This window comes from Oryctolagus cuniculus, chromosome 9, assembly GCF_051225735.1.
Source record: "Oryctolagus cuniculus isolate XC-2025 breed Fujian yellow rabbit chromosome 9, ASM5122573v1, whole genome shotgun sequence".
Lineage (NCBI taxonomy): Eukaryota > Metazoa > Chordata > Mammalia > Lagomorpha > Leporidae > Oryctolagus > Oryctolagus cuniculus.
In genome coordinates this window covers 63,852,117-63,874,040 of record NC_142875.1, presented here as the reverse complement: position 1 = coordinate 63,874,040, position 21,924 = coordinate 63,852,117, and the positions used below count along the sequence as shown (strand labels likewise).

At 38.6% G+C, this 21,924-nt stretch overlaps 1 protein-coding gene across 11 annotated transcripts in view; it reads left to right on the top strand.

Annotated features, from left to right (window-relative positions):
• Positions 1 to 246: 246 nt before the first annotated feature.
• Positions 247 to 21,924, top strand: part of TSC22D1 (TSC22 domain family member 1) — a 121,163-nt gene continuing 99,485 nt past the window's right edge. For 10 of the 11 annotated variants that reach the window (XR_016212904.1, XR_016212906.1, XR_016212905.1 and 7 more), the window contains exon 1: positions 247 to 3,399. Coding sequence is in view for 5 of the 11 variants with exons in the window: in XM_008260000.5 (XP_008258222.3) it covers positions 551 to 3,399 (2,849 nt within the window). In the remaining 6 variants the exon portion in view is untranslated. The remainder of the gene's footprint in view (positions 3,400 to 21,924) is intronic. The other variant, XM_070048780.2, reaches the window with a different exon arrangement.

Genomic DNA, 21,924 nt, shown 5'->3' with positions numbered 1-21,924 from the left:
TGAGCGACACTGAGCTCGGGGCTCGCCGGCGGCGGCGGCGCCGGGGGTGGCGAGGGGAAGGCGACACTCGCTCCGCGCTCCCTTCGTGCAGGGCGACCGGGAGGGCTTTGCAGCGGCCGCCGCCGCGGCGGGAGGAGGGGGCTGAGGTGGCTTCGGAGTTGGCCAAAGAAGGTGGGCATTTCTCGCTTTCCCTGCCCTCCCCTGCTCTCCCCTCCCCTGCTCCCCCCCCACTCGCCCCGCACCCCACGTGAAGCGGAATATAAAGGGGGGTGTGAGACTAGAGGGAAAGTGAATGGCGAAGGACTGAGGGGGTTCCCCCTTCGGGTCCCCAGCCGCCCTGTTCACCCTCGTTCATCCTCCCTTCCCGAAGCTCGCCCGCGAAGGCAGGAGCGGCCGGCGCCTTCGGCTGAGGAGGAGGAGGAGGAGGAGAAGGAGGAATCGCGCCGGGCGGAGCGTCAGGTCCCGTTTTCCTCTCCGGCGTCTCGCATACAAAGATTACGGTGCAGAAGGAAATTGCACTCGCCTCCTCCGCCCCCCGGTACCCAACACAATGCACCAGCCGCCTGAGTCCACCGCCGCCGCCGCGGCGGCCGCCGCAGACATTAGTGCTAGGAAGATGGCGCACCCGGCAATGTTCCCTCGAAGGGGCAGCGCTGGTGGCAGCGCCTCTGCTCTCAGTGCAGCAGGTACTGGCATCGGGAGTAATGCCACATCTTCCGAGGATTTTCCGCCGCCCTCGCTGCTCCAGCCGCCGCCTCCTGCAGCATCTTCCTCGTCGGGACCACAGCCTCCGCCTCCACAAAGCCTGAACCTCCTCTCGCAGGCTCAGCTGCAGGCACAGCCTCTTGCGCCAGGCGGAACTCAAATGAAAAAGAAAAGTGGCTTCCAGATAACTAGCGTCACTCCGGCTCAGATCTCCGCCAGTATCAGCTCTAACAACAGTATAGCGGAGGACACGGAGAGCTATGACGATCTGGATGAATCTCACACGGAAGACCTCTCTTCCTCCGAGATCCTTGATGTGTCACTTTCCAGGGCTACTGACTTGGGGGAGCCTGAGCGCAGCTCCTCAGAGGAGACTCTGAATAACTTCCAGGAAGCCGAGACACCTGGCGCGGTCTCTCCCAATCAGCCCCACCTTCCACAACAGAGTGTTGTGATCAATGGGAATGCTCATCCACACCACCTCCATCACCACCATCACATTCATCACGGGCACCACCTCCACCATGGGCACCACCACCCATCCCATGCTGCTGTGGCCAGTGCATCCATTCCTGGAGGGCCACCCTCAAGCCCTGTATCCAGAAAACTCCCCACAACTGGAAGCTCTGACGGTGTTGCACCAGTTGCACCAGCTTCTGCTGTATCATCGAGTGGCTCACCTGCATCTGTAATGACTAATATCCGTGCCCCCAGCACTGCAGGCGGTATAGGTATAAATTCTGTTACTGGCACTAATACAGTAAATAATGTTAACATTGCTGCTGTGGGTAGTTTCAGTCCTAATGTGACAAGCAGCGTGCTGGGGAGTGCTAATATAAGTGCAAGCAATATTCCTAGTGCTGCTAGTGTGAGTGTTGGGCCTGGAGTTCCTAGTGGTGTTAATGTAAATATCTTGAGTGGCATGGGCAATGGTACTGTTTCTTCTTCTGCTGTTGTTAACAGTGTCCCTGGTGCAGCTGCAGGAATGACTGTGGGATTGGTGTCAAGTCAGCAGCAACAGCCAACCGTTAACACATCAAGGTTCAGAGTGGTGAAGTTAGATTCTAGTTCTGAACCCTTTAAAAAAGGCAGATGGACTTGCACTGAGTTCTATGAAAAAGAAAACGCTGTACCTGCTACTGAAGGCGTGGCGATAAATAAAGTGGTGGAGACTGTAAGACAGAACCCGGTAGAAGTGTCTTCTGAGCGAGAGAGCACTAGTGGGAGTTCAGTGAGCAGCAGCGTCAGCACACTGAGTCACTACACAGAGAGTGTGGGAAGTGGAGAGATGGGAACCCCTACAGTGGTGGTGCAGCCGCAACAGCAGCAGCCGCCACCACCACCAGCCCTTCAAGGTGTGGCCCTCCAACAAATGGATTTCAGTAGCGCCGGTCCACAGAGCATTTCTCAGCCGCAGATGTCGCAAGTACAATTACAGTCTCAAGAACTGAGCTATCAGCAAAAGCAAAGTCTTCAACCAGTACCTCTGCAAGCCACCATAAATGCTGCAACTGGTATCCAGCCATCGCCTGTAAACGTGGTTGGTGTAACTTCAGCTTTAGGTCAGCAGCCTTCCATTTCTAGTTTGGCTCAACCCCAACTGCCATATTCCCAGACGGCTCCCCCAGTGCAAACTCCTCTTCCAGGGGCACCACCCCAGCAGTTACAATATGGACAACATCAACCAATGGTTTCTACACAGTTGGCCCCAGGCCATGGTCAACCAGTGACTCAGAATCCTACTTCAGAGTATGTACAACAGCAGCCGATGCTTCAGACAGCCATGTCTTCTGGACAGCCTAGTTCTGCAGGAGTGGGAGCAGGAGCAACAGTGATTCCTGTGGCTCAGCCACCGGGTATCCAGCTGCCAGTGCAGCCCATAGCAGTCCAAGCACAACCTGCAGGGGCATCTAGCCAGCCTGTTGGCCAGGCTCAGACAGCAGTGTCTGCTGTACCTGCTGGCAGTCAAATGGCAAATGTTGGTCAACAAGCAAACATACCTACTGCAGTGCAGCAGCCCTCTACCCAAGTTACACCTTCAGTTATTCAGCAAGGTGCTCCTCCATCTTCACAAGTAGTTCCACCTGCTCAAACTGGGATTATCCATCAGGGAGTTCAAACTAGCGCTTCAAGCCTTCCTCAACAATTGGTTATTGCACCCCAAAGTACCTTGTTAACTGTGCCTCCCCAGCCACAAGGAGTAGAACCAGTAGCTCAAGGAGTGTCACAGCAGTTGCCTGCAGTTAGTCCTTTGCCCTCTGCTAGTAGTATTTCTGTTACCAATCAGGTTAGTTCAACTGGTCCTTCTGGAATGCCTTCCGCCCCAACAAACTTGGTTCCACCACAGAATATAGCACAAACCCCTGCCACCCAGAATGGTAATTTGGTTCAAAGTGTTAGTCAACCTCCCTTGATAGCAACTAATATAAATTTGCCCTTGGCACAGCAGATACCACTAAGTTCTGCGCAGTTCTCTGCACAATCGTTAGCTCAGGCAATTGGAAGCCAAATTGAAGATGCCAGGCGCCCAGCGGAGCCCTCCTTAGTTGGCTTACCTCAAACTCTCAGTGGTGACAGTGGGGGAATGTCAGCAGTTTCAGATGGGAGTAGCAGCAGCCTAGCAGCCTCTGCTTCTCTTTTCCCGTTGAAGGTGCTACCGCTGACGACACCCCTGGTGGATGGTGAAGATGAGAGGTAAGATCCTGCCATATTTCTGCAGACATTCAACAGATTCCAAGTTCATCTATTTAGTAGCTACATATATATGTACAAAATTAGCCTAAAGGAGGATAGTTTTAATTTTTGTGAAAATGGATTTTCATAGTTTTCTAGAGAAAGTGTTATGGAATGATTTCAGTGTGGATAGGAAATAATGGGTAAACAGTATATATAAACATTCACATTAAAAACAGGTTGGAGTCACCAAGTGATTTTATTTATAACATGTTTTCTAGAAATATTAGTTATGAAAACAAGCTTAATTTTTGCCAACTCACATAATAGTTAATCTATTCTTTTGAGTTACTAAAATCCTTACAGTCATCTCTTGGGGACTTGTAGTCCCCACATTTGCTCTCTCTTACTGGACAAGCTTTTTTTCAGTTCTATGTTTGATCTTAGTCTGAAAGATTTTGTTACCTGCTTTTCCTAGTCAGACACCAAAGAAAAGATGACCTACCGTGGATTACATAGGTTGCGCTCATACCGTAACTGACCAACTTTGTGTGTGTGCTTTTAATGGTCGTTTTATCTTAACAGAAAAGGAATTCAGATCTTAAAAAAATATTTTGCTGGGGAACAAGGCACACAACCGTTAAAATAAGCAGGTTTATCTCTGTTGGTAGTATGCGTAGTAGATCAAGGTGGTAGCCATTTTAAAGAGTAAAGAAAGTAAGTCTTGAATTTATAGAGCGATGAAAATGAGCCATAGAAATTCTCCTGCTAATCTACTACACCTGCTCCCTTCTTGGCTTACCAGAAATATTCAGAGAATATTATTAAGCCAAGATTTTCTAAGAATGGAAATAATGTGCTAATTACGCTTACTGAATCAAATTATGTCTTTTAAGCTGACTGGCTAGGAAAGTTGTGAAATCTTTCATATTTTCACATTGCTTTAAAACCTGGTTTATTTCAAAAGGAATGTTCTTTTCACAAATTTGCCAGTCTGTAACTAACCTTGATTAAAACATCATAGGATTTATGACAAGACTACCTTCACTGGAATTTTGAGTAAGTGTGTGAGGTATTTAATTATGTTAGTCTTAATTGGAGATTTTTGTAATTAAACTTTTTCAACCAATTGAAGTATTGACATTCAATATGTATATTTGTGGGTTTCACTTTGGAAAATTAAACATATTGCAAAAGAATTGTAATTTTAGAAAACGGCCAAATGTTTTAGTGAGTTCTTCATGATATTTTCGTTGTTTAAAAGATAAAAAGTAAAGGTATGGTTAGTTGAAATTAGTTAAAGTCTTGCCTTTCAAGATTTTTATTTTTCTAATAGTCATGTAATTAAAATCTTGTTATCTGACCCAAATGTATTCTGTATTATGTGTACAAAACTATACTTCAAAAAATACTTCTTCTAGGATGTAGTTTCTTTAATAGTCCTATTACAATTCTTGTCAAACCTTTAATTTTATCATTACCATTCTGGTATTCACTTGTTATTTTAAAGATTTACATCAAATATTTTCTAAATCAAAAGGGTGCTTCATGAGCAAAGATCCTATAGAAACAGGTATAATATATGGTTGCTACATTCAGAAAAAAAAAGATGGCTGAAATATACAAATGAAAACTACACATTTTGAATTCAGACCTGCCATGATTTTATTAATTATCATTGTAGTCTCCTGGTACGACTTTGTCCTGTATTCCCTCCTATTGGTATGGCATGATAAGGCTTTCCAAAACTTGCTGTCCCAGACTATTAAGTCAGATGATGCTACTTATAACTAGGTTTTTAACTGTAGGCATAGAATACTAGTTTAAGATACTAGTACAAGATTAATTTTTTCAGATTGTAACTGGGAGCAAGATTAATTAGGGGTGGAAAGGTTTGGAATTCTAGAAAGGGACAAGAAGATACACTGAGAAATATGAAGTACTGATTAAAAGTAACTTGTCTTCAGATTGTACTTGTTCTGGGAACCAATGCTAGTTAACCTCGAAGTTCAGTCATTAGAACTGGAAAGTTTTTGTTTTGGAGATATCCTTCAAATTTTGTAAAATCAAAGATCTCCCCCCCCCCCCAAATATCTGTAAGATTGGAAAGGATGAATATGTGTATGTATGTATATATAATCATGTTTTACTGCAGATTATTTCTTTTAGCGTTATAGTTTAGAAAAGGAAATGTTTATTTAAATTTTCCAGTGAAAGGGAATTTGAAAGCAATTACAAAAGAAAAATGCAGAATTATTGAAGAAAAAATTCTTTTTGCCTTAATTCTGTGTTAGCGTTTGTGGTCGCTGGCATCTTCTGGGCTTGTTCACTATGTCTCTTGTGGGAGAAAGGGGCATATTATAATTTGAATATTATGACTCAAGAAATGTGTAACAATATAACTTTTGGTTGGTAGAGCAAATCAAGATGGTTATTTAAAATTTTTAGGAATAATATTTGAATACTTTATATTTTAAAATATTTTCTAGACATGTGGAAAGTGCTTTGTTGGCCAGTTTATATTATACAGATTAGAGACATGAATCAAGATATTAAGATTATCTTGTTTTTAAAATTCATTCTTAGTGAAAAGATGTTAAGGTCTTAGGCTTTAACATGAACTTACCTTTACAAGAATGGGAAGATACTGATATTTCATACTGAAATATGATCTTTGATCTGTTACTACAGCCTCATGAAAATTGGTCAAACTTCTATTCATCCTTCAAAACTTGGCTCAGATGTTCCCTCTGAAGCATTGTTTTCCTAGGGGATGTTGTTTCCTTAGCACTTTCTAATGTTCCTCTATTTAAGCACTGTTCACTTTCGATTATAATTATGTTTACCAGTCTTTCCCACAAGATTAGAATTTCCTCAAGGACAGGGAGTAAATATTTTTTGAACAAATTAATGAGCAGGCCTTTCTCTACTTTTTCTATCATGATTTAAAGCTTATATTGGCTCTTGGTTTACACAACTGTTAGAGATGCAGGTTCATATAATTTATGAAATGTATAGAAAATAAATGAATAAAATAACCTTTTTCTACCTCTTTATTCCTTGAAGTGAATTTATAACTCTTCTAAATACAGTGCCTATTTTATAGTAGATCCTCAAATATTTATTAAGGAGCAATGTTTTATACATAAAATAATAATATTCATTTTACCTACTTCTGAGGATGGTAGCATCATTTAAAACACTTAGCTACAGAATATCAAATTATAGCTGCTTCTTTTAAATTTAAGATGTACATGCACCGTTTGAAGCATCAAATAGCTTCCATGGTTATCAAAGAAAAAAGTGTTTTTCCCCATTCCTTCCTAGTTTTCCTCTCCTAGAAGCACTCACTATCATTTCTTTCAGATGGTTATTGTGATATTGACCTCCTAGTCTCAAACATGATGTTTTCAACCAGATATCCAGTACAGCTTGATGAGTTAGGAGCATGGACTCTAATCAGGCTGCTTAGTTTTGGTTCTCCCTCTGTCATTTACTAATTTTATGTAACTTTGGGCCTGCTTGACCTCTCTGTGCCTCCCATTTCCTCATTTATAAAAATAGTATCTACTTTGTAAGATTGTTGTAAAAATTAAGTGTGCTTAGCGAACCTTTAGAACTAACTCACACAAATCATGTGTTTGTTAAATACTCCTTGCTTTTTTTTTTTTTTTTTTTTTTTTTTTTTTTGCTTTGTTGATTTCTTGGATAGAAAATGAAGACTTAGCCCTGGTTTCACCAGCCACTCAGCTGGTCCCCCATCCTCCCAAGTTAGTTATGTGGCCATGACTATTCAGTATTCTTGTGAAGTGTGTTTACTCTTCCTGTCAAGTACACTGTGCTGTGGCTGCTTTCTTGCTCATACCCCATCCCCAGCTACCTGGTATGTAGAAATGTGAGTTCTCCCTTCTCAAGTGTTCATCTGTTAGTGTGGTCTGTTTTCTTCAGGTTGCCTGTTCTCTCTCCTCTCTCTTGCCGTTTTTGTGTGCTTTGGGCTCTACCCTTCTTGACAAGAGGCCCTCCTCAGATACCTGGTAATTCTTGATTGTCTGCCTGCACTTAAGGAGATTAAAGAGCTGATGACAGGTTTTCAGTATGGCTTGTTGGCTTTTGACTTTTCCATAAAGTGATCTGGCTGAAGTTCATTGTTTCTTCTCACCCAGTGTTGACAGTCTTCCAATTTAAATAATTAATTTTTGTTGTTATTGTTAGGTGTCTCTCAAGTTGTTGTCATCAGGTATTGCTATCAATTTTATCTTCCTGAGGAAAGTTCCTTTCAGATTCTTCTGACTTCCTTCCCATGCTGACTGCCTTGTAGACTTGATGTACAACTGTTGTCCTGGGGTTCCATTCGTTTTCTTCTTTGGATCTCCATTGTTCAGGTGACCAATGGTGACTTCATTGTTGGTTTACTGGGTGTTTTGAAATGACTTTAGTTTAACCTGATAACTTGTTTGATTCTTTGGTTAGGTAAAGAATATATTTGGGAAAATTATGTTCTCATAATTTTGCACTGTTGCTGTCTAGCATCCATACTGCTTTTGAGAAACCCAAAGTCATTCTGATTTCTCATATACTGCATATGACTTGTATCTTTGCTTTTCCCTCTTCCTTTTCCTTCTTTCCTTGCATATTTAAGATTTCTGAAAGCCTTTAACATTTTTATTTGTTTCCAGTGGATTTTTTTTTTAAGTCATGGTGCTGAATTCTTGGTACATCCTTTCAATCTGGAAACATCTTTTAGTTCTGCGATTTTTTTCTTGAATGAGGTTGTTGATTATTTCCATTTTTTCTTTCTTTCATAAGTTTCTCTTATTTGGATAATGGACTTTGGTCTCCTAATGTACTCCTAGAGTTTCAAAAATTTTTATTTATTTGAAGGGCAGAAAGAGATACCTCCTCTCTGCTGGTTCACTCCCCAAATGTTCACAGCAGCTGGACTGAGCCTGGTTGAATCTGGGAACTTGGTCTGGCTCTTCCACGTGGGTTGCAGGTACCCAACTACTTGAGCCATTGGTTCTCTGGGGTCTGCATTAGCATAGGTGGAAACGGGAGCAGACCTGAGACTCAGACCCAGGCACTCTGATGTGGGATGTGGATGTCACAAGCAGTGTCTTAACTGCTGTGCCAAATGCTCACTGCTTCTCTTATTTTCCTACCTCCTGTGTTCCTAGAGTTTTTATTTCTCCTATCAAATATTTAATATCCAAAAGTTTTTTTAATCTTTTTAACAGTGTACCATTCTATTAATAATGATAATTCTTTTCCCTTAGCTGTCTGACTATATAAATGCTAAGTTTTTCTTTTTTAAGTTTTCTCCTTTATGTGTAGTCTGATTCAGATTTCATTTGCTTCTTGTTTGTTTGGTCACTATCATTCATATTACGGCTTTTCCTTTCATGGTTTGGTAGTCTTATTGAAGAGTACAGAATTAAAATGCTGGTGAGGAATTCTCAGCTAGGCATGATAACTTCACTGTGTGATAACTTCACCTGGCTGAGATGTTTAGTTAGGGGACTTCCGATGTTAAGGTCTTCATGTGTTTCCTCCTAGCTGATTTGATCCCAGTAAGAAGGCTCTTCTGATTTCTTGCTGGAAATGTAGGCCTGTCTACAGCATTCTTGGGTGGTGTAGAGGAGTAACGGAGAAGTGGTCTTGGGGATTCCTAGCGTCCCCAAATTGCTTCTTTACTCTTTTTAGTATGTTCTGCCTTTTCTGGTGTCTCATTTCCTTAGTCCTGGCATCTTGTATTTTGCCTTCTTCAGACAATATACTATATTAAGTTTTTTCTTGAGGTTGGGGAGAGGCAGTTGAGATTTATGGGACTAGTTGCTTCTTAGACTTTTAAAACAATCTTCCTTATTTTAGCATTCCCCTGAGCTGCCCCGCTTCCCACAGTCCATTTCATATGGATATGATACTGCCAGTTCCTGTGTCTTTTGGGAATTTTTCAGTTTAAAATTGAGTTTGTCCTTGACTTTCTCCATTGTTTGCTAAAAATTGGATTTTCCGGTGTTTGCGAAGTCATTGGTCAACAATCTGCTTTCCAGCTTCCAAATTTTTGTTACTTTGTCTTTTCACCTCATAAACGTTGTGAGTTTGTGTCTTTATAGCTTAAAAATTGATTTTCTTACATTTTAGTGGAGTTTGGGGGAAGGAATAAAAAATGTGCTTACTGTTATTACATGTGTCTTTCGTAGAGTAATGTAAAGAGTGATGTTAACTTTAATGAAGGCATTGCTCTAGGATAGCTATAATGAATAAATTTCAAGAGTAGGATTGCTTTGCTTGCTTCTATCCATCATAAATAAGAATAATGTATGATCCAGTGTATTTCAATGTTATTTCAATGGTTAAAGATGTAAGCTTTACATTCAGTTAATACTTATTATCACATTTAACTATTTAGGTGTCTTTCTATCTTACTGGTGAATAAATTTATTGGTTTTATTAGGGTAAGTGAGTTGTCTAAGGTTACATACATAGCAGTAAAGCAGAGCTCTTTTTCAGTTTAAAACTTAATGCTGATGCCACTTATGAATATAAAGCCAAGAAGAGGTAAGGCCAGTGCCCATAAATTATATTAGAGTGACAGAAAATGTAAAAAATGGAGGCTTCATTGCTTCTTGTATTTGCGTAAATGATGGAATTGCTATAGCAAAAACATGGTCATTTCCTTGTAAGAAATGTTGGTAAGAAAAAAATGGGTAAAGTCATCACAGAGGTATGCCTAGAGTGGAGTAGGTATTCAGATGTTAAGTAAGTTAATTTGGAGATGTTTTCTTTTGAAAACATGTATTGCAATTTTCTTCTCAGGAAAACCTTTTCATTTTCTAATAATTTAAATCCAGTCTTTATAACATTGGCTTCAGAATTGCAAAACAAGTAGCTACTATGTCTTGTTTAGAAAGCTTAATTTAAAAATATGAAATTGTGCAGAGGGTGACCTGTTCTGGTTCTGCAGTATTGGAACCTTGATGGTTGGTTTTTGCCTTATCACTGTCGTTGAGGTTGAAAGGTCGGGATAAAAATCTGCTTTAATGGCTCATGAAAAGAAAGTTTACTTGGGAAAAATTTTACTTAAAAATTTTAAAGCATCTTTACTTAAACTATTTAGAATGAGTTTTAGATTCTAGGTTGGCTTATTGCCTAGTCATATTTTCTAGTGTCCCCCTTGCCCATGTCCTCAGCAGGCAGTTGGATTTCTGAGTTCTCTTCCTACTTAGTACCTTTTCCCGAGGTAATCATCTGTATCCATGGCTTTCGTGTCTGTGTGCCATCAACTCCTGAACACATACTACTAGTCCAGGCTCTCTTTAGCCTTGGACTGATAGAGCCATATGCCCTCTGAACATCTCCGCTGTGCTCTTAGACTTCTGAGTCTCTGCAGATCAGACATTCAACCCTTGATGACCTAAGCTCTCAGATTTCCTTCATTAGCTCTTATTTTGCTAAATGTTAGTTCTTCACTTTAGAAAAACCTGAGTCATTCTTGATAGCTCCTTTTACATCCTGACCAGTACTTCAGAATCATCTTGAATGCATCCTTTTATTTAACCTCTGTTGTCACAACTCTGGTCTAAGTTTAACATCGGCACTCAGAGTACTTACATGTAGAAACTTCCTCACTGAACCTTCTGCAGGCATCTTGTCCTTTGTTAATAGCATCTTGCAGTTAGAATGCTTGTCTTGAAATAGAAATCTGTTCAGGTAACTGACTTGCCCCACATACCCCTTTAAGGCTTGCCATTTACTTTAAGGTAGTTACTTTCTATCTTTGCTTACTCCTGGCTTTGTATCCTCCCTTCTCCTCCCAGCTCCATCCTATGGTCAACTGCACTTGAGCTTCCTTTAGGAAGTTTCTGACCTGGCTGTGGTTCTTGTTTCTTCCTTTAGGCCTCTGCACATGCTGATCCTTGATCCTAAACATAACCTGTGCTTCCTTCACTCTGTTTCCACCTTGAACTTAACTCCTGTTTTGAGAGGACTTCTCTGATACCAGTCTAGTTTAACTTCGATTCATTGTTAATACAGTTAATGGTACTTGTTCTTTTCTTTAGTTTTTTTTTTTTTTGGTAATTATCTGCTTATTTTAAACTTCATGAATAAGGATGTTTGGGTTGCTGCTGCATTTCCAAAGCTTATATCAGTCCCTAACTCCCTAACAGATAATAGATATTCAGTAAAGAGCAGCTTAATGATGAAATATGCTGTTCATATTGGCATAATAAAATACAAGAGCTTAACTTTTTAAAACATGATATATTTGAAAGATAAATAAGTTCTTATATGTGATCATATGACATCACTTTTCCTTTTTAATAGAGATGATTGAGAATCAGCTTGCTTTTTACTGTATTTGTGAGCCAAAAAACCAATGCTTAGTTGCTGCTTTTAACAAGTATTTATTTTATGTTTACCTTGTTTTTATTTATGCTTATGTCAATACAAAATTTCTGACATGAATAAAATAAAAAATGTATTTATTTCAATATTGAAATTATCCCTATTTTGCTTTCTCTGTTTTTGACCTAGTTATTTGCTGTATGTATTCCTTTTTTTTTCTTAAGATTTATTTTAACTTTCTAGAGACAGATGCAGGTCTTCTATCCACTGATTCACTCACTAAATGGCTGCAATGGTCAGGGCTGGGCCAGGCCAAAGCCAGGAGCTAGGAACTCCATCCAGGTCTCCTATGTGGTTGGCAGGGGTGCAAGCAATTGGGGCATCTTCTACTGCTTTCCCAGGTGATCAGCAAGGAGCTGGATTGGAATTGGAGCAACCAGGACTTGAACCAGCACCCATATGGGGTGCCAGAGTTGCAGGTATCAGCTTAACCTGCTGTGGCACAGTGCTAACCCCCTGTATAATGATTCTTAAACAGCAAAGTATTACCCTTGGAAATCTTTTTGTGAAGTCGCAACTGGTGAAAATGTAACATTTAACTTGTAAAATGCCACTTAAAGGGTGTTTTCTTTAAATAGTTTAGTAGGCATTAATTTTTAAAAATTCTATGGTCATTCTAGTTAATTGTTGCTTAAACTAGTAACTTGCAGATGATAAAAATGAAAAGGTTTTAACAGCGATCAGAATTAGCAGTAAACGTCATTGATTATCTATTAGAACTAAATGGGAATAAAGAAGCATTAAGAGGTAAGCCCTTCACTTTTATGGTTGGAGTAATTAAAAGCAGAAGGGAAAATACAGAATCTAATGTCTATGCCATGATCATCAGAGGCTAGTTCTAAGGGACTCAGAACGCTTTCAGTCTTGGCTGTGGTCATACCAGTGTCAAACCTGGTTACCTGACTTAAAGCAATATTTGTGTTAAGAGGATTCAATGTGGCTTGATCTTTGTAAGAATTAATTTTAGATGATGGTGAATACTGTTGCTCTTCCTCATCCATGGAACCACAGAGTAAAGGGTTACTCTGGTTACTCTGAACTTTATGTGAGATAGCATCTTACTTTTCCAGGCTTCTCATTTTGTGTTATCAGCTGAACGCTCCGGTTGAAGAATTCCTGATATCGTGTGTACTCGGCCTGTGTATTCTTTTTTCAGTAAATCGTCGATGGATTGACTTACAAAATTACTCATTGTTGATGACTCTTAATTATCTCCTAGTTCATCTAGTCATCTGATTTCTTTGGTTATTTGACTTCCTCAATGTGTTACTTTCTCTGTGTGTATTCACAGAGTAACAAACAGCCAGAAGTACTATGACCATATAAACATATAATTGAAGTAATATGTAGCATTAAATTTTCTCTATCATATATGCTGTTTTCCTATGGTATTGGTTTAGTGTTGAGTTTTAAGTTCATTTTTCCAGTCTAATTAAATATTGATTTCTTGGTATTTGCTAGGTGCTGTTTTAGACATGTAGACATGTAACAGGAAAAAAAACACATCAACATCTAGGATAGGGGTCTAATTATTGCTGAATATTTTTCCATCTTGTTTTTATTAGGTGCACAGTTGCTTTGATAGACAAGGCTAAGGTTACTTCTTCCTAAGTATGTTACTAATTGTATTAAATTCTGTTTCACCCTTACTTATCAAATGGGTATATTTATTGAGTAGATACCAGGTATAATTCATTGTATCTAGTAATGATGTAGGCAAAGGTATAACCAAACATGGTTCTTAAAGGAGTATATAAGAAATATGTGGAGAGATTATGTGACAGTATAAGGGCTGAATAACAGTTTTGAATAACTTTGAAATTAAAGAGAAATTTAGACCTGGAAATCTCGAAACCTCATTCAACTCTTATATGTGAAGAAACACGTTCAGAAAAGTTAAGTGAATTCTGTTATGTTTGTTAGACTGTTAAGTGGAATTGTGGTTTTCAGAATGACATAGGCCAGGTTCATAGATAATATTGAGTTGACCTATGGTAAGTCAAGAAAGTGGTGTTATTTGAACTGACTTTTCAAAAGCTTTGGGATGAAGGACAATATTTCAGGCAGGAGAATATTAATAAAACTGTAAAAACATTAGGGCAGTGATAAGGCAATAAAACTGTAAAAACATCAGAGCAGCAATAAGGCAACAGTTAGACTTACTAGATTAGGTTTGTTGTCACTAATTTAGGACATGATAGGAAATGACAGTGGCCTTCACTTGTTGACTAGATGGTAGTCAAGGGAGATTACTACAGAAGGTTGAATTGGAGTGGGAGGCAGGGATGATCAGTTATGAAATTAGTTTTTCTGTTACTTGTTAATGAATGAAGGAAATAATAAATGAGTATAGTGATTTCTGTTTGATTCAGTACAGGATGACTTTGCTTAGCAGTTCCTCAATTTATTAAAAACAACAAGAACAACTGAATTCTCCTCCCTACCTTCTCCTCCCTCAAAGCAGTGTTTCTGTTCTCAATGTTTCTGTTCCCAAAACCTGATTTCCCAAAAAACATCAGTTATCCATAGCCACAGTTTCAAAGGTCTGAAGGAGAAGTGGTTGGAAAATTGATGTTTTCATATGTCTGTCTGTAATCCAAAGCAGATGTGTCCCAAGTACATTGGTGGTGAAAAGAAATCCAAATGAATTTGGCTAATATTAATGTTTCAGGACTGCTTCTTTGCATTAGTGACTACAGAGACCTTTGCTTGCCTTCTCCTCTGAGCGTCGTTTGTCTTCTGAATCCATGGGTGTAACGTCTGTAGATTTAACCAACCATGGATAGAGAATATTTGAAAAAGAAAAAAAATCCCCAAACAATACACAACAACTATTTATAGATAGTGTTATATAATGTATTATTATAAGTAATCTAGAAATGATTTAAAATATACAATAGTATATGCATAGATTATATACAAATACTCTGCCATTTTGTATAAGGAACTTGAACACTAAGGCTTTTGGTATCCAGAGGAGTGGGGGATGTCTTGGAACTAATCCCCCATAGAGTATGAACAGATTACTGTTGCTGGTCTCTTCCAAACAGTGAAAGACAAGGAATTATTTCAACTGGAGACCTCTGGGTGGTATTACAAAAAGAAAAAAAAAAAAGTGGTATAGATCTTGAACCATTAATACTAAATGTGAGTAATTTGATTTTTTTTAAAGCTTTATTTATTTATTTGAAAGAGTTACACAGAGAAGGAGAGACAGAGAGAGAAGAGATGTCTTCCATCTGCTGGCTCACTCCCCAATTGGCTGTAGTGGCCAGAGCTGCGCTGATCAGGAGCCAGGAGCTTCTTCCAGGTCCCCCATGTGGGTGCAGGGGCCCAAGGAGTGGAGCCATCTTCCACTGCTTTCCGAGGCCATAGCAGAGAGCTGGATCGGAAATAGAGCAGCCAGGACTTGAACAGGTGCCCATATGGGATGCTGGCACTGCAGGCAGCAGCTTTACCTGCTAGCCACAGCACCGGCCAGTAATTTGATTATTGATATTAAAATTCATGAAGGTAACTTTTATCCTTTTTTTGCTGGTAACTTTTTGTCATCTTAAAAAGTATAAAGATATGAGTGGGTATACATATAAAGGAATATACCCTTTTGTAAAAAATTTTTATTTATTTATTTGAAAGGCACAGTTAGAGGAGGAGAGACAGAGATCTTCCATCTGTTGGTTCATTCACTGAATGACCGCAATAGCCAGGACTGAGCCAGGCTGAAGCCAGAGGCCAGGAGCTTCTGGGTTGCCCGTGTTGGTGCAGGGGCCTCATCACTTGGGGTATCTTCTGCCACTTTTCCGGGCATATTAGCACAGAGCTGGATCAGAAGTGGAGCAGCTGGGACTCGAACCAGTACCCACATGGCTTTAACCCACTGAGCCACAGCGCCAGCCCCAGGAATATTTTTAAAGGGACACTTTGAAATTATCCTTAGATTTTTACAGTCTCTTGGACATTTGAAAAGATGTAGTTACTGTTTAATAAGTATATACACATTACTATCCTTAAAGAGAGCCTACAGTTGAGTTCAACAAGTAGGATTGGGTGTATGGTGAGGGGGTTGTATATGACAGAAAAAGATCAGGTTCCTGTAGCTGCTGTCCTATGTTTTGATCCTTTGACTCAGTTTTTGATCACTTATTTTAAATTTGCTTTATCTTGAAATAGTTCTTTCTTTGTAACTGAATATTTCAACTTTGTAACTTTAAATATTTTAAGGAATGGTTTGGGATAGCATGAGAACTGACAATAAATGACAAAGTAGCAAAGATGCCATAGGAGAGCAGTGTTGAGCGCCCATTGTGTGACATTGGAGAGAAGCGTAGTAGCTATGGGGATTAGTAAGTTGTTTTTGTAGAGAAAACAAACCAAAAAGGTTCAGAGTATAAGGAATGTTACAGAAGAGTGCAATATATAGATGAAGTTGGTGAGGGGTTTGTATTAGAATAAGGCTAACCTTGAAAAGCTGAAACTCATGATTGAGAAGTTTGGACTTAGTTGGACATGGAGTGGAAAGCCCCTTTTAGTTTTTGTGCTGTGGGACCGCCTGATCAGTGCTGTTTTAGGAAGGTGCAGGCTTTACTTGAGATGTCTAGTTGCTTTATTTTTTATTATTTTTTTAAAGATTTATTTTATTTATTTGAAAGGCAAAGTTACACAGAAACAGAGGCAGAGAGGGAGAGAGAGGGAGAGAGAAATCTTCCATCCACTGGTTCACTCCCCATATGGCCTTAATAGCCAGAACTGAGCTGATCCAATCTGAAGCCAGGTGCCAGGAGCTGCTTCTTCGTCTCCGACTTGGGTGCAGGGGTCCAAGGAGTTGGGCCATCTTCTGCTTTCCTAGGCCACAGCTGAGAGCTGGAACCAAAGTGTAGCAGCTGGAACTCAAACCTGTGCCTATATGGGATGCCAGCACTGCAGGCAGTGAGTTTACCCACTATATCACAGTGGCAGCCCCTAGTTGCTTCTTTCTTTAATGGGATATGAGAAACTCAGTGATTTCTATATCCTCAGTGGTCGAGGTAGAGGTACGTTCTCTCCATCCATTCAATCTGAGAAAATGGTTTGAATCAGTGATCTTGTCCTCACTAGGAAAGGTAAGGAAGTAAGGTTCCAGTCCACACATGGTAAGACTCCTCTTGTCCGAGGGTTAAATGCTGGTAACCTAATCCTTTGGAGTGCAGCTCTGGAATGTGAGGTCCTAAACAACTGCTTGAAATTGATGTCACAAAAATAAAGCCCTGTGCTTTAAGATTATTCTGTAAGAAATTCATAATATATGTAGACACTGCAAAAAAGTTGTGGGAAATGCAATTAAAAGATAAGGTTATTTTGGTGCAAAAAATCTTGAAATTCATAATATTTTTTCATAATACATGTTCAACACAAACTTTCTGATGATCTCTTATATGTATGGATCTCAAATTTTTTTTTGCACTGAATACACTTTTATTTTGTTTTGCATGAATTATTTAAAAAATTATTCGAAAGGAAGAATTACAGATAGAGGGAGAGACAGGGAGCTGAATCAGAAGTGGAGCAGCTAGAATGTGAACTGGCACCACATGGGTTGCTGGGATCATAATGTTAACCCTGAATTTTTTGAAGTTCTCTTCTGTTATAAATAAGAATTAGATTTCTGCACATAGAAATTACAAAGAATATTTGCAGTAATATTCATTACTGAAATTAGAAGTCCCTAATAGATGGTAAGATTTAAGTAATTATTAATGATTAATTTTATTTAAGATACAAATGCATAAATGACATGCAGAAAGTATTTCATAGATACTTTCTGATCCTCCCCCATCTTTTTCATTGCAATGTTTTTAATAATTGCCTTTCTCAACACAGTCATATATTGTATCGAGAGAAATTTACTTCATTCTTTTTTTTAAAGATTCATTTATTTTATTTGAAAGTCAGAGTTACACAGAGAGAGAAGGAGAGCCAGAGAGAGAGGTCTTCTGACTGCTGATTAACTCCCCAATTGGCTGCAACAGCCAGAGCTACGCTGATCCGAAGCCAGGATCATGGGTCATGGGTCTCCCATGTGGGTGCAGGAGAGCAAGGACTTGGGCCGCCTTCTGCTTTCCCAGGCCTCAGTAGAGAGCTGGATTGGAAGTGGAGCAGCTGGGACTCGAATTGGCGCCCATATGGGATGCCAGCACTGCAGGCGGTGGCTTTACCTACTATACCATAGCGCCGGCCCCTTCACTCATTTTTAAATCCTTTTCTAGAAATGGACAGCCCACCTAACCTTTTTTCATGATTAAGTTTTTATTTATTTAGTTATTTATTTGAAAGATACAGTGACAGAGGAGAGACAGGTCTTCCATCCTAGCTCACTCTCCAAATGCCCTTCCTCCAGATCTCCCACTTGGGTGGCAGGGCCCAGGTCATCATCCATTGCCTTCTCCGGTGCATTAGCAGGAAACTGGATCAGAAGTAGGGTTCCAGGGACTTGAACCAGTACTTTGATATGGAATGCTGACATTACAAGCGGCAGTTTAGCCCATTACCCCACAACACCAGCTCCAGTAAAGTTTTATTGATGCTTAATATTAATTTTGTTTTCTTGGTTGTGTTTCCTATATAAATATGTATTTTTACAATGATGAATATTCTTTGTTGAGGAAAGTATCCCATGTTTCAAAAGTTACTTTTTGAAGATGGTGTTCAGTGAAACTCATCCTAGTAAATTTAGGAGAAAAAAATCTGATTTATAAGTTAAACTTGTTGCTTTGAGTCTTTGAGTGTGTTCCTTTGGCTGCAAGGTAGTGAGCTTTGTGAGAATTCCTGGTTTGGGCTGTGGTGCTGTCCAACATTCAGGTGCTGATAAATCATTGTCTGATCTTTGATTTTCTTTTTTTAAAAGACTATGTCCTGTTTAAAGTTCATCTAAATTTCTCTTTTAGGGTTATGCATGGAGCCATATCTTATTTTTGGTTACGCTCCATCTTACTAGCATGTTGGAATAAGAGGTTTGACTGATTACATCTTTGTTGCATAATTTTCTTTTATAATGACCTACCAAACATTCATCAGTTACTCTCTGATAACAGATAGCAGGACATATGCATTTGTACAACTGCTCCTATTTTTATTAGGAATTTTACCTATTTTGAGGTTTCAAGTAGGAGGGGTGGATCCAGTATATAAGGAGAATGGAATGAGAATGTGAAAATAGGTGCTTTTTGCCATCTCCAAATCCCATAACAATGAAACATAGCACCACATCCTAATCCCTTCAGGAGTAAATGTATTTAGTACTTACTGAAAGTATGTAAAATTTTAGTTAGGAACCTCTTAAGCTTTTTTTTTTTTCTTGTCAATTTATATAAAATTGCTAATTCATAGGGTAACAGGATTCTAGGCCAAATGACCAACCCCCTACAATGCTTTTTAACAATACTTTTTTTTTTTTTGATGTTCTGATAATGAATTTGTTTCAGAAATATTTATTGAATGGCTATTCAGCAAAAGTACTAAGATAACAAAGAAAAAAATGGTTTTGGTCCTTAAGAGTTCTAGTATGAAGCATTATAAGAGCTGAAGTGTCCTCTGAATTATCTGAGTGAAGTTATACCCAGTTATTATTTGTATACATGACTTTTCCACTCAAAATAGGTGATTAAGTTGTAGATTGATGGGCATAGAGCATAATGAGATAGAGTTTAATGAGCAACAGCCTGGTATCTACTCTTGTTTCTGTTTTATCATCATTGTATGACCTTTGTAAAGGAATTAATCTTTCTTAAGCCCAATTTTTCTACCTGTTATGTAGGGGTAATAGCTAGCCTGGCACTTTTGTTGGGAGGATTAAAGGTGATATACTGTATAGTGCACCTACTTTGGTTCTTTGTTATTCTAGGTGGCTGCTTTTACTACTATGCCAAATAAGAGTGATTCCTTCTTTAAGCACTATAAAATGAAAAACTAGCCTACATGTTCAGAAAAATATCATAATCTTCTAAACTGGTGATTCTGTGCCTTTGTGATATTTTTAGTGTGGCCTCTCTCTCCTGGAGTTCACAAGAGAATTAATCCCAGTGGAAGAGGAGTGACTACTTTCTCAGTTCTCTAAAGAATTATAACATATCTGGTACCATCATTCTAGATGCATAAGGGAAAAGTGAATTCAGTACCTATAATGGAGACATTAGCAGTTAATTCTTTTGGTGAATCCCGAGCTACTAGGAGTATATTATACTTGTGTGTGATCATTTGAGACTGCTTTGAAATTCTTAAATTGACATAAATGAAAGTTGTCATAAAGTACTCCTTCACCTTTTCTGTAATGAGGATCAGAGGCAATTAGAAGCAGTATGTCATACAACAGTTTAATACTCCAGAATAGAACCCATTACCCTAGTCAACAATGATTCTCAAACTTTTTCTAAAGACTGTTTTAGATGGGCATAATGCCTTGAAGACCATCTGTTCCAAGCTCAATCCCACATGGTACTGAAAATTATCTCCTTAGAATGAATGAGATTAATCAGTTTGTTTTAAATAAGATAATGAGTCAGTATCTGGTTTTTAAGCTTTAAAGATTCATTGAACTGGATTTTGATATCAAGTACAAAGTTTCAAAACTATAGTTTGTATAAAACTAGTTTTTCAGGTGAAACAAATTACTTTTATAGTGTAGTCATTTTGGAGAATGCTTTTATATATATCATGTGAAGGTTGACACTGTATTTTAGTTTATTAAAAACCGAGCAGTTCTGCACAAGAGACAGTTTTATTGAATCCCACATGTTTCATCATACTTACATGTATTACTAACCTGTAGAATCAATATCCCTTGAAATACACATTGGGAAATGTTAATTTGCTTATTCTGTATATCAGAAATATCCTGGGTCATATAGTCAAGTGATGCCAGGCCTCAAGTGGATCTCATCTCTACATTTATTATTCTACTGTAACAGTTCTTTCTCTGTTTACTAGTCTTTTCTGTAAGTACACAAATCATATTGGAAATAAAAGCAGATGTCATGTGAAAGTCTTTGTACCCAGTGGGCATCTGACAGATGTTAAGGAACATTTTTAAGAAGTACAGCACTGGCATATTTGCAGGCTCATTTAATTGGCACTGTCTTTGTAAATGATCTGCAGATCTTAGGGAAATCTGTAAATGGGTTAGAACTAGTTAATTTCATAAACATTCAAGATAGAGAAACAAATCAGAATATGTTCTATGTTTTAATTGCTGTCAGTAGAAAATATTTTCCTTACCTGACTTTCTTTGTACCTTACACTGGAGAGTTATGTTGAATGATGTGAACTCAGTATGGAGCCAGTTGAACATTCTATTCTTTTTGTTCATTTCACGTGTGACACTTATTTCAGAAATGGAATACAAGAGAAGCACAAAAAGGGATGTCAAATACTAGTGAGAGACATTAAATTTTTTTGGGCCTAAAGGATTTATTAAAGAAGTGAAAAAGATGATTATTGGAGATGTTTCTGAAGACATGCTGGTAAACTAGAAATGGAATTTTTGACTTCTTTGGGAGTGCCTTTAACATGGGCTACCATAGTGCTTCAGAAAGTCAGAATCTTTAAAGTATTAGCTTGTTCAGTTGAAGTTTTTGAAGGAAGAATACCATAATCTGGTATTACTTCTGAGTAAAATTTAAAGGAGTTAATTTATTAAGACATGTGAAGGGAGATCCATTAGGTTTTTTTTTTTTTTTTTTTCCTTAATAGCGATCTACTCACATGTGGAGATCTCTGGTTGTCTAAGTAAAGAACTTGGACTAGCCAGTCTGTTGTAGCTTTTATGAAGTTTTACTGATAACCAGCTCAGTGTTAACTAAACTCCATATATCTGTTAAATTGTATTTCTTAAACTGTTATTTTGATGGTGGTGGTGTTTTTTTTTCCCTCCATACCTTTTCACAGTTTTTTTTTTTTTTTTTTTTGGTATTGTTTTCCTTTTCTGACATGGATTGTCAAAATTTTATTCCCTAAATATTTGGAAAGTACAAACAGTTATGAAAGAAAGCTGGGAATAGTCAATAAGATACTGGGATTAATTTTTTTCCAGGATTTAAACTTAGGAAATCAGGTTGGACATTTTTTATTTTTTCTGGTTTGTATTCTCGTTGCTGTATAGAAATCAGCTAT